A 13,213-nucleotide genomic window follows, 5' to 3' on the forward strand; every position below is an offset into this window, starting at 1 on the left:
TCGTTAATTCCACCAAGAATTAGGGCGGTGATAAAAGCAAAAGTAGCCAGGAAATATCATTGATTGAGATATTTTCCAATAGATAGAGTAATTTATAAAATAACAAAAACAAAACAAATAAGCTTCGGTTGCATCGGAGCAATAATGCCCTTAAAAAATACAAAAGATTTCTTATTGATTCTCAAATGAAAAAGCTTTCCATACAAGCACTTGATTTCGATAGTTCATTTAGTATGCCAGCTATATTCTCCGATCTACAAGTTTCTTCAACTATTGTGTACTGTATTGTTTTGAACAAAAATAGTTCATACAACATCTTAGTTTTGACCGTTCAGTTTATAATCCTAGATGCTAAAGTGGTCCGATATCGGCAGTCTGACAAATCAGCAGTTTCTTGGTCAAAAGGTGAACACCGAAGTATATAACACGCAGAAAGAAACGACGATGATGAAGCAAACGTCCCAATGGCCAACCATGAAAAAGTTCGAATAGCAATTAATTGTCTGAAGAACAACAAAGCAACGGGAGCCGATAGATAGATTGCCGGCCGAGCTATTCAAATACGGCGGCGAAAAACTGACGCTGGCTAGGTCATGTCGTCCGAATGGACGAAAAGGCTGCAGCTCTGAAAGTATTCGACACAGTACCCGCCGTGGAAGTAGAGGAGTAGGAAGACCTCCACGCTGCAAAAACCAGGTGGAAAAAAACCTGGCTAAACTTTGACGCCAAACAGCGAAAAGGAAGAACGACTGGTGCACTGTTTTAAACTCAGCTATAACCGTGTGAGCAGTGTCTATACTAATATTGAAGAAAAAAAGAAGGAAATGTAGAGGATCCCATAGTATAATGCTGTTATAAAAACAGAACGATCGGAATCAATTTCTTGTATGGAAAACATTTGACCGGATATCTTTAAGAAATTTGGCATGCACTATTGCCTAAAGCAATGATGAAATCTCCGAAGAAATTGTTTAGATCGAATCACTATAGCATATAGCTGCCATACAAACTGATCGATCAAAACCTAGTTCTTGTAAGCAATCTTTGTCTATTTGCTATTATCAGGCTTTCCTTTCACTTCATTCATTGGAATTTTGGTCCAATTTGGTCCATTAAAGAATTTGTCATCTCTTTTCATTTCATTTATGACAACGCTTTTCAGGGCACATTTGAAATTGAGAGGAAAAAAACCGAAATACACCGCTTAAATCTTCTTTTGTTTTGAGGCAGTGTATATGAATGACTACAGTCTGGAATGCTATAATATATATGTATGTATTAAATATTCCGATTACATTCCTTGTATCTTCTGCTTAATATGAGAGTTTGAAATATATTTTTACTCCAGTGCCAACTTCACCAGCTCCGTCTTTTACCGTCCGTGTGATCTTGCTATTTACTTTATAAGGTTGTCTTAATCTGAAATCATCTCAGCTCCTCTTTTGCCAGACTAAGGTTGGAACATAACGGGACGTTTCGGCAACAAAAAGCAGTTCAAGGGGGGGGGAGCCTGCTTAAGAGGCTTCAAAAGAACGATTTTTTTGGGATTTTTTTTGGAGGAAAAGAAATAATTGATTAAAGCGAAAATTTTACAGTTTATTGTTATATATTTTAACATCATTCCCAATTTTTTTAGATACGAAATCTTTGATATTCTGCCTTTGGAAAGCAATTGCCCGTCTGTCGGACGGTGGGCAGGATACAGGTCGTAATTTCAATCGGAAATAAAAAATTCAAAGAGATTCATATTTGTCAATAACTTATCTTCTAGTGAAACTAAGAAAATTCAAAAAAAAAAAAACAAGTGTATACTTCTAAAAAAATTTTAAAATTAAAAAAAGTTGTTTTTGACCAAATAAATTTCACTTCATGTTGTTTAAAAATATGTTCAAACTTGACTTTTCTTAGTTTTTTTATTTTAAATAAAAGATAATTTAATGTCAAAGATAATTATCTTTGTCCTAATTCCGATCTACTTTGGGGACATATTCGTAGATAATTTTTAAAGACATTTAAGCAAAAATAAAAAAGTCGATTTTTGCAGCTTCTAAAGCATGTTCCCCCCTTAAGTGTAATCTTATGTGCAAATTAGCAGCATTACACCATTATCTGGTGCAGATTTGATAAAAAAGGCGTTTGCTTTGTTATGATTTTCTTTATTTTTTGTTTGAGATTTAGGACATTAATTTAATTAACTTTATTTCGATAATTACACGTACAATTATAGTTAAAATTACATTTACATATAATAACTTACAAACACTTATTGCCAATTAGATTTCTTGCAATAGTTTTCAGCTTTAAGAAGCAATTTATTTTTTTATTTAATATGCACTATTATTATTTTAAATATTTTTTCAAAATATTTCTTCGTAATCGCACGTGCTGCATCAAATCGATTACTTTAGTTTAATTCATTACATTTTATATACTAACGTTTAACATAGTTCGCTTGCTCCAAAGTATTCAAGTAGATATATACCTACAGATGTATGTATATGTGAATCTGCAGTGCTTAGAATTCACAGAAACAAAAATAATAATAATAATTCTTACTCAGTGTCTACTTTACTGCAGCGTTAAGTGCATGCAAGCGCTTGCTTGCATTTAATGAAGATTATTTTATCTCGTAATTTTAAGTAATGTACATTTTCGAAATACAAACATGCATACATACATACATCTCATGAGCGTTATTAGCTTAAAATGCTTATAATACAGTTAGAGGCGCAGTTATGCAACCCTGTTCTCCTCATATAAATACATATTAAAAATGCTGATTTACAATCAAAGTTGCTTAGTTGTATTTAGGGATGCTTTAGTGCTTTATTTTAATTAACTTTAATTCTTTTCATCAACTGTAAATTTATACATACATACATATATGTATGTCAGCAGGTCTTTCTTCTTTGTTTTTTACACATATTTTCACATATTTTAATGCAAATGTTTTGTTGTACGCTTTTATTTCTAAAATTTAGTTGAAGTGATGCTCGTATGCCCATATGTTCAGCTGGCAACGCCATTCCATATTTACTGCACACTCTTCTCTCACTGTGACGGCTTTTTCGTTTCCTGTTAGTTTAGCAGTTTACCAATATTTAGTTTACAGTTACACTTAACTATAAATTACAGTTAAACATTTGCATGTATATTTGTTTGTATTTTAGCCCTTTTGTTTACTTAACATTTTTACATAAATGCGCTTAAATCAATTTACACACATATAAAAATCATTAAAATTACATGTAACGGTTTCACTGCTCACCTGCTGCTATCTTTCATTACTCTAGATAAATTAAATTCACAAATTCACTATTTTAAATGTGTTGATTTTATGCTCTCTGTTCTCTGTGTATTTCTCAATGAACCATAGCGGTTTAGTCGATTGATTAGTTAATCAATCAATCGGATTAGTTAGTTAGTTGCTGCACTTTGTTTGAGCATCAGTGGAACTGTTTAACACCAGTGCGTTCCTTATGAGCGCTGATCTACTGGTGCTCAATCTGTTTTCGGTATTACTCTTTAGCAGAAAGGTGAAGGTGCTTGTAAGCTTGAGTGGTTTGAATGCCGCAAAAGCCAGCGCATTTAGGCATACTTAAGTTAATTATTTCTTGATGTTGATGTCAATCTTGTATTAAATTTCATTTGTTCAGTCTTTTCATGCTAAATTTTTAGTAATGAAAAATAAATAAAAATCCACAGAAATTATGCTGCAATAATTCTTTATTATGTAGAAGCCAAACTATCGAGTTGAAGAAAGTTTGCAAGTTCATATAAACGGCGATTAGTATGGAACTTTGTTTTACTGTTTATTTTTTCTTGTGCAGATTTCGCATTCAGTTGTGAAATTCTGTAAACGAGTAAGAATGTTGATTAAAATCTGTAATTTAACCTCCATACATACAGATTAACTTTAGCTGTATTCGATTCTAGGTGCTACACTCCAGCAAATGGAAAAAACAAATTTGCTGCAGCAATCCGCTCACATGCTTTCTGACGCATGCGCAATGATGTACTAATTCTTTTTAAATGGAGAAAAGTTTTTTTCGCTTTAAAAAATGTTGCTTAACCCTTTATTTTTGCTTGCTATAAATGACTATAATTGATTTTATGTCTTAAGTTTTAAAAACAGAAGAAAAAAAAAGAAATTTCTACATTCGTTTGCCATTTAAACTAATTCAAATCGATAACCATGTTGTTGCTTTTAAATATGTGCAATTTTTTTAATTTTTTGGACAAGAGAACAGAAGCGAGCGCAGATATGACGAATCGAAGATGGCTTTTAATTAACTTAAATATTAACAAGGATATTGTTAAGAAGAAGAAGAAGTATAGATCGCGTACTCGGCTATTACCGAACCGAAAGATGAAGAAGAAACATAGATCGCGTGTCTCATAGTTACAATGAATGTCGGCGCAGTTAAAATCCGTTCCCGAAGCACTTCGACAATGCCGAAGCAGACAGTACCGACTTCACTTCGCTGCTTCAAATAAGTAATTCCTTCATTAAATAATTGTGGTACTAGGTGGGTGGAAACCATTAAGCATCAGATTGTCTTTTGTTTAATGCAAACATTCTAATTATCATTTTAACTGATTAAAAACTTTAAATGCGTAGCAGGCTTTCCAAAAAACCGTTGCAGTAGTATTAAACTAAAACAGGTGACAGGGCGGCAAAAATACTATAAAATTCATTAATTAGTTGCTTGTTTCGTAGTATTTACTTCTATAGTTGATTTATTAGACTCAAAAAGATTAAATTGGTACATAACTTTAAAACCATTAGAATATTTTGCTGAGCACTATGCTTATTAGTTTAAGATGACTCAAAACTGAAAATGGCATGTTGGAAATCAGAACAACAAATTTGTGAGTAAAATTTTTTTAAATGTTATCTCTATACCTCCAACCCTACAGCTGGTTGGAATCGCCCTCCAGTCCACCCTAATGCGCTTATATGACAGCCCATTTCAAGCGAGTACTTTATGTTTTGTGAATGTTAAACTATTGGAGAAAAAGGATAAAGAAATGTAAGTTTTTAACGATAACATTAATTTAAATTTGAAGCTCAATACGGATGACCCTTGATTGGTTGAGAATATGAAAAGTGTTGATCAATTCAAATCCTAGTAAGTAGAATGTATTATACAAAACGGCTGGGTCTAGCGAAAGAAGTATTTTGTTCTACTGTGTTAAATGTAGTTTTTATTTTAGGTTATGACGATTTTCGGTACTCAATTACTTATTACACAGGTCAACAAAATTTTTTTTTCAGCACGGGTTATCTATCCTATTGGCACATTCCGTATATTTCAAAGAAAATTATAATTACGAGAGTTCAAATGCTATTAACGGGAGTTAAATATTTCGTTATTGGAGACTTCGAGCTGGTATGCTACTCCTGTTGCCTTTCCCTATGGGATAGCAGGAATGTTTCGGCTCACATATTACGAAGTGGGAAAGTGCATTATGAAAGAGGTCGATTGTCGATCCTAAAACTGTACTAATGCCATCATTACATACTAAATTTTGTCTTATTAAACAATTTTCAAAAGCTCTTAATCATTAGCTCGAAGCTTTCAGCTATTTGAAGAATTTTTTTTTGCAAAGCTTTCAGGGACGAAAATAACAGCTGGAATCTTTACAGATATAAGCCCTCAAAAACAAAAAAAATTTGGATTGTGATATTTTCCCCCAAGTTACTTAGCAATGAGGAGAAAAAATCCCGGTACAGTTTTAAGGCAGTATTGCAGACAAAAAATATGAAGAAGAATGTATTTCGTAGTATAAAAGCAACGAAAATATGGTATGTATAGCTCATGCTAAAAAATAATGTTGACCGGTGTTATTAAATCGTATGAACTCGTAAGTTGGTTAGCCAAACGATTGGAAAATAACGAAAGTTTCTGTGTTTCTAACTACAACCTCTTGGTGAATACTTCATATTCAATTGTATACTATCTTGTTAAAAAGAAACTGGTTGGAAGAGAACCCTACAGTTAGTAAAGAATAACTGAGTTTATATGAGAGTAATTTGAGTTTAAGTCGTTGATTGCATTTCACATAACACCATTTCTAACACAGTGAGTTCGTCCTTTGCAACAAGCCACTGATCATAGTACATTGGATCAACTGGAAGTAGGGTTAAGTGAGTCAAGAACTTTATATACCGTTACCGTTATCAACTGCTCTCACTTATTTAGCGTAGCTTAAACTTATGCATCAAGATAGAAGTTTAAGATCTTAAAATCTCTTTCATTAACTTCGTTTCATGTATCTCAAACACAATACTCTTATACAATAGAGGGAGAGAGGAGCGAAGTTTTGTGATCTCCAAACTTTATTAAGCTGCTCCAGATTTATAGTTAATTTATCAATTCTCAGAAGAGTCTCCAGGTAACTATTCCACAATAGATCTTTAGTATTATAAAAATATATAGTCAAATCGTAAGTTGCATAAATATTAATAAGTGACTGTCAAACAGTTTCTTCTTGGTATCGCCAAGATAGTTCCGGCGCACTGTATCCGATTATGCCCTATGCTCGTTTGAAGGAGCGGGGGTTCCTTGTAACAATATAGTACCCGATACGATTGCCAAAGTGTCGTGTGCTGATAGTTATAAAATGCCGGCACAACTAGGGTTCGTATAAAGTATTACCGATCTAATACTATAAGTTCTAAAAGACTCTACGGTATTAGGATCCTCATGGCTAAAAGACTGAGCGCTACTCAGATTATTTTATAATAAAGTATTCTTAAATATCTAAAAGTATATTCTTCAGAATTTTGGCGATGTTTACTCGCTTCACTGGCTCTTAAAACTTTCCGGAACAGGGCGCATCATTCGTGTTCTCAAAACTTTACCAATTGTATTAATTTCTTTTTTGAGGGAAGCATTTTGTAGCTTATGCAGTATGAGTACCGCCTTGTCACAAAAATTTTTATTTCATCCAATTAAGTGTATGTCATTATAAGTATTGTACAAGTAGTTTACGATATCGAGACTTCATAGTTAGATGACTTCGTTGTATGAGGTTTTAATTGTTCTTCCGCTCTATACCACACATACTATATTATTATTACCCTGAACAGGGTATATTAAGTTGTCACGAAGTTTGTAACACCCAGAAGCAAGGGTCGGAGACCCTATAAAGTATATTTGTAAATGATCAGTGTGTCAAGCTGTGTCGATTTAGCCATGTCCGTCTGTCTGTCCGTCCGTCTGTCTGTATATATACGAACTAGTCCGTCAGTTTTTAAGATATCGTTTTGAAAACGTCATTTTCTCCTCAAGAAGCTGCTCATTTGTCGGAATTGCCGATATCGGACTACTATAACATATAGCTGCCATACAATCTGAACGATCGGAATCATGTATCAAAATTGTATGGAAAACTTTCACATTTTACAATGTATTTTCACAAACGTTGGCAAAGGTTACTTTTTAAAGCAACAATGTAATCTGCGAAGAAATTGTTCAGATCAGATTACTAAGGCATATAGCTTCCGTACAAACTGAACACATAGTCACTAACAGAAATGCACCTGTGAAGGGTATTTAGCTTCGGTGCAACCGAATTTAACGTTTTTTCTTGTTTTTTCATTTTATTTTTTTATATATCTTTTAAATCAGCGATTCCGCTTCCTATGAAATGACCTGCAAAAGCGATGAAAATTGGAGTAAAAGGAAAGCCAATTGCGAACCGATTTGCGGTCGTTACGCATCAGATAGCGCATCAGTAGCACCATGGCACGTAGGTGTCAAAACATATTTGAACCAGATGTGCGGAGGTACTATTGTCTCTCCAAGTATTGTGATAACTGGTGAGTAAAATATTTCCATCAAATTCCCAAATCTTCGAAAAAATAAATGTGAGGGACGTTTAACTCACATAGAGAAAGAGAGATATCAAATACGAGTGAATCCGCAGCTCAACAGATAAAACTGAAATGTGCCTAAACAGCTGGGAGAATGGGACCGAATTATACCACATCCACATTAAAAAATAGCATATAGTTAGGTCCCAATTTGTTTTGTTACCGAATTTTTAATCTCTCGCAACATGTTGCTACAAAGTATAATAGTTTTGTTCACTTAAGAGTTGTTTGCATCACCTACAACTATATACAGTTATATATTTGTGAATAATTAGGATGACATCCGTGAAATCCGTATGACTTTCTGTCTGTCCGTTTATCTGTGCAAACGAAAACTTGAGTAAAAATTGAGATATTTCCATGAAACATTCAGGAGTTCCTGTGGGCGTAAAAGGGATCCTCTCCTAGAGACCTACAATGGACGAATATACTTCCCACATAATAAAATTTTAAAATCCAACTGATTCTTTCATATTCATGTATACAAATCATATAACCATTAAGTTATCATAACAAAAAATTACACAAATAATGTCATCAATATGCGCAATATATATATAAATGTCAAGATACCGATTATGTGTACCTGAGTACCTATTGTGGACTTTTTACCAAAAATAGATAACCGACTGTATTAAATTGACCCTAATTGGGTTGAGTTTCAGTAAAATAGCCCTTCTTTGCATGTTGACTACATACTCGTTTTTATTGCAGCTCTACATTGCGTCCAATTTGAAGATGAACCAGCTCTTAGCGTCGACAAAGTTGTAGTGATAATCGCGGGGAATTCAGTCAATGTGTCGGAGATTATCGTAGGAGGGTATGTATATGTCCACGTATATAGCTTGCTCTTATAATACATAATTGACCAAGCGTTCCTGGCCTAATAACTCTAAAAAATATCGACGATAGTTTTAATATGCACCATATTGTGAACAAGTCATTCACTCCCTTAGTTCCTGAGTACACCCATTACATAAATCAATTACTCAACGTAACAAAAAAATTTTAGCTTGAACAACTTATAGTTATGTCAATTTTCATGCCATTATGTAATCATCGAGCATCGAAACACGTTTTAAACCAAACAACAAATTTTGTACTAGAATATTAAGCAGGCATTTTTATTACCATTTTCGGGCTTCTGGCGTGGCATGCGGTTGAATTTATTAATGAACCGAATACTGTTTGACCCGTTTTGCTGAATATTAATGTTTGACCATAATTAATGGTGCTCTGAAACTACCATTGCTTTGAGAGCTTTCTTCAGTATTTAAGCGAAGCCGATGCCTTTTTAAGGCCGTTATATAAATTTATTGTATCGCGTTTTCCAATAAGAGCGCAACAAAAGTTTTTTTATACATATAAAACATATTTACATTTGGGATATCAATGAAACTATGTATTCCTGTGGAAGTACATTTGATGGCATTATGTATGGAACTCGACTTCTTTTGCATGGCTACCATGGGCATGTTTGCGGAAGTCCAGACGGAGAACCTAATTTTCGACGGTTTTCGAGCATAAATCGGCCGATCCTGTTACAATTTCAAGTTCGATATTCGTACGAAGTTCAACAATCGTCACTGGCTTGTTGGCACAGACCATAGACTTGACGTAGCCCTACAGAAAACAGTCTAAAGCCGTTAAATCTCACCAGCGAGACGGCCAATTGACTGGGCCATTTCGGTAAACGGTAGACACGCTTTCCAAACTTGGTTTTCAATAAATCAAATGCGACATTCGCTGTATGACTTGTGGCGCCGTCCTGTTGGATCCACATATTGTTTAAGTCCATATTATTCGGTTATCATTGAGCCGTAGTGGGTCCCATTCACAGTAACGTGCCGGACTCGATCATCACAGAAGAAGTACGGCCCAATGACGTCGCCGGTCCATAAACCGCACCAAACCGTAATTTTTTCGGGATGCAATGGTTACTCATGGAGGAGGTACGGATGTATTGTTACAGGAATAAAAAATTCATTGTTATCTCAAGCCTTTTTTTTTATTAAAAAAAAACTTTAGTTGCGCTCTTATTGAAAACCCCGCTCTTACCTGTAAAATTGAGGCCATTCCGAGCTTTGGTAATAAATTTTAAAAATTTCGATTCGTTTTTTGGATCATATATCTTTCCATGATAAAATGACATACTTTACTGAAGAGAAATGTCGAAAGAACTAGAAAAAATTTGTCGTCTTTTGATGTCCCTTTTGGTCCACTTTTGTAGCATATCTATTGAAAAGCCCGTTATTATAGTCTTCACCATGTATTTAAAACAATTTTTTGGGGACATTTCGAAAGCACATCATTTTAGTATTAAGCAATTACTCGAGCATTTCTATATAGTACTTCTGGTTAATGTTTCTCAACAATTTTTCTCACTTCAGACAAATCGATGTTGCCCTACTAAAACTAAGCGAAATACTTACTTTGAGTAAGAGCATAAGACCGATATGTAGAACTGAGAGCGAATACATTGCAAGCTCCACAAAAGCATTTCTTCATGGTTGGCCGAAAGATACAAACAAAGTCACAGATGTATTTCATAAGACCGAACTGGATGTATTGCCTCGTCATAACTGCGGCGCCAATTTGAATGAAACGTATATTTGTGTGCGCCCCGCATATAAACTTGACAGAAATGAAACCCTGTGCGAAGGAGATAGTGGAAGCGGGATCATTGCCGAAAGCAACGGCGTGAACTATATAATTGGCATACTTATTTTTAAGCCCAGCCGCAATGTAAAATGCACAAACGAGCCTATTGTTGCCGTCATGTTTAACCAAATACCAAAATCACTGAAAATTACAATTATCTTGGACAAAGAACCTTTGTATGACATGGATCTACCCATGAATGTAATGGAAAAGTAAAAATTTCAAAATTTCGACATTGAAAGAAATAAATACATAAAGTAGCTGTACCCCGGTGTGACCCGCGGTTTATTAGGAAAACAAATTGAGTATTAAAAGTAAAAATAATAAATATTCTCATCTTGAGAAGCAAAATAATTTAAATTTGAGTATCGGAAAGATTCATTTATAAAATTTGATGACTGACAGAACGGGAGAGTTGAAATCATTTTATAGCACAGCCCAGTAAACAAAAAAAGAATTATTGAATTGAATGTCGGATACTTTATTGTGATAGAGAAGGCCATTTTTAGAAGAAATTTTAAGCATTACAATAATAACTTTGTGTGCTCTTCTAATATGAATGATGGCCTGGACGCATCAGCATGACAGATACACCGACCTCGAGAAGCATTTGTGCGAAGATTCCAGACACCTGATAATTAAAGAGCTAGACCGTCATGTTGGTATTCAGCTGTAACCGCTCAATTTTAATCGACAAATGCGAGGCCTTAAGGCATACGTTTATCTCGTCAGCAAGATGACCACTTTACCCATCAAGATTTGATTGTCTTGCAAGCTGCGATCCATTGCAATAGAACACCGCGACTACTACAGCCAACATCCGATATCATAATCAAGCTTTCTGACCAAATCAGTGGACAGCTTCCGTCCTTTGTGGGGCAAGTATACTGAAATCGGGCAGTAACTTTCCAATCGCAAATTTTTTTTAACCTTAATAATTTTCAGCGCTTCATTAAAAATTTTGCCTTCGGTGGGTGGTGTTATTTATCCCTTGGTATCGGCAAATGCTTTGTATAAAACCATTTTTGTACTTGTCCCACAATTGCCGGGGTGGAGAGTCCGCAGGTGCTTATCATAAATGTATTGACCTCTTTCAACGTAATTGCTGACGGGCATAATATAGCGTTCTTCTATCGTTGTATTCCAGTAACCGTCGTCTTTAGCACCCCCATCACCTCATATGTTTCTCGGAAAGTGACCCTTTCTTGCATATCGACGATTTTGAGCGTTTGAACACCCAAAGACCACCCAGATGTTCAAAAAGCCTGATAATAGTTATATAGGGGCCATATTAAGTTTTTTTTTTTAATTTTATTTATTTTAGGCACAAGGATACACTCTTATAAGTAAAATACGCTCTTTCATTTTCGTTGAGATAACTCACACATTGGCCGATATATGCGGTACAAAGTCACCCGAAAGTTCGAAAATCTTTATAATACGTATGTATATGGGGTCTCAGCTCTTTGAATTTCAATTGTATATGCCATATATTGACCGTTATTTTCGGTCAAAAGTCAAATATAGATACCGGGGTCCAAATATTAGGTACCTACGATATTGAGCCGTTTTTGTTAGACACAATTTATGGTCGTAGCACACACTAAAGGCATTATTCGTGCAAAGTTGTATCCCGTTATATGTATTGATTCTTAATTATTGTACTGGAAACTGAACGAATCAAGTGGATGATTTAAAATTGTGCTATATGGGAAGTAGCTGTGGTTATAGGAATATTAAAAGAGTGGCACGTACCAAATTTTGTCAAGATCGGTCACGCCCATCGCCCAATTTTTACCCCTTGTCATACCATTCCGGCGGCAAATTTTTCGTCTCTGGCGCATTTACCACTTCTGGTCTTAGACCAAGTATCCTCTGGGTAGCCAAAGAAAATCCGTTTGAAGGCGAGCCAAAGTGAGAAGGCGAACCATCCCAACTCAGGGTTGTGCACTGGGTTAGGACCCACCACGTAAAAAACCATACCAATGAAAACTAATCAACAGCCTCGGACGAGAGATCCCCCTTTTGATGACGACCCCTCCAAATATATTAAGGGTTATGATTTGAGGGCATGAACCTGGAATGTCTGGTCCCTTAATTGGGAAGGTGCCGCTGCCCAGCTGGTTGATGTCCTCGTTAGAATAAAGACTGACATCACCGACGTCGAAGAAATGCCACTGACGGTACAAGGACTGAGACGAGTAGGTCCTTGTGTCATTTAAAGGAACGCAAATTCGGTGTGTGAGAGAGACTCTATCGCGGAGTTCTGGCATTCACCTCGGTCCACGTCTAGCCACAATCCTTATCAAAGAGAAGTTCTTCAACATATCGCTGATTTGCGCTTACGCCCCGACGGATGAGAAGGACGATGTGACCAATGATGCCTTTTATGAACACTTGGAGCGCACCATTTCGATGTCGAAATCGTGCTTGTCGACTTTAACACCAGGGTGGGCAAGGAAGGTATCTTTGGCACAATAGTCGGTAAATTCAGCCTCGACGAGGAAACATCGCCAAATGGGTTGAGGCTGATCGACTTCGCCGGGGCCCGAAATATAGTTATCTGTAGTTCTAGATTCAAGCATAATAAAATTCATCAAGCTGCCTTGCTGTCTTCAGATGGAAAAGCCACCAAACAGATCGATCATGTTGTGATAGATGAAAGAAATG

At 35.5% G+C, this 13,213-nt stretch overlaps 2 protein-coding genes across 2 annotated transcripts in view; one reads left to right on the plus strand and one right to left on the minus strand.

Moving 5' to 3' along the window:
* LOC125776534 (vitellogenin receptor-like) overlaps positions 1 to 13,213 on the minus strand; it is a 93,233-nt gene that overhangs the window by 11,205 nt on the left and 68,815 nt on the right. The gene's annotated exons all lie outside the window — the stretch shown is intronic.
* LOC125776536 (modular serine protease-like) lies at positions 6,544 to 10,897 on the plus strand. Its single transcript, XM_049449120.1, has 4 exons — positions 6,544 to 6,644; positions 7,638 to 7,828; positions 8,597 to 8,702; positions 10,273 to 10,897. The coding sequence occupies exons 1-4, from the start codon at positions 6,628 to 6,630 to the stop codon at positions 10,757 to 10,759; spliced, it is 801 nt and encodes a 266-aa protein (XP_049305077.1). The 5' UTR covers positions 6,544 to 6,627; the 3' UTR covers positions 10,760 to 10,897.

This window comes from Bactrocera dorsalis, chromosome 2, assembly GCF_023373825.1.
Source record: "Bactrocera dorsalis isolate Fly_Bdor chromosome 2, ASM2337382v1, whole genome shotgun sequence".
Taxonomy (NCBI): domain Eukaryota; kingdom Metazoa; phylum Arthropoda; class Insecta; order Diptera; family Tephritidae; genus Bactrocera; species Bactrocera dorsalis.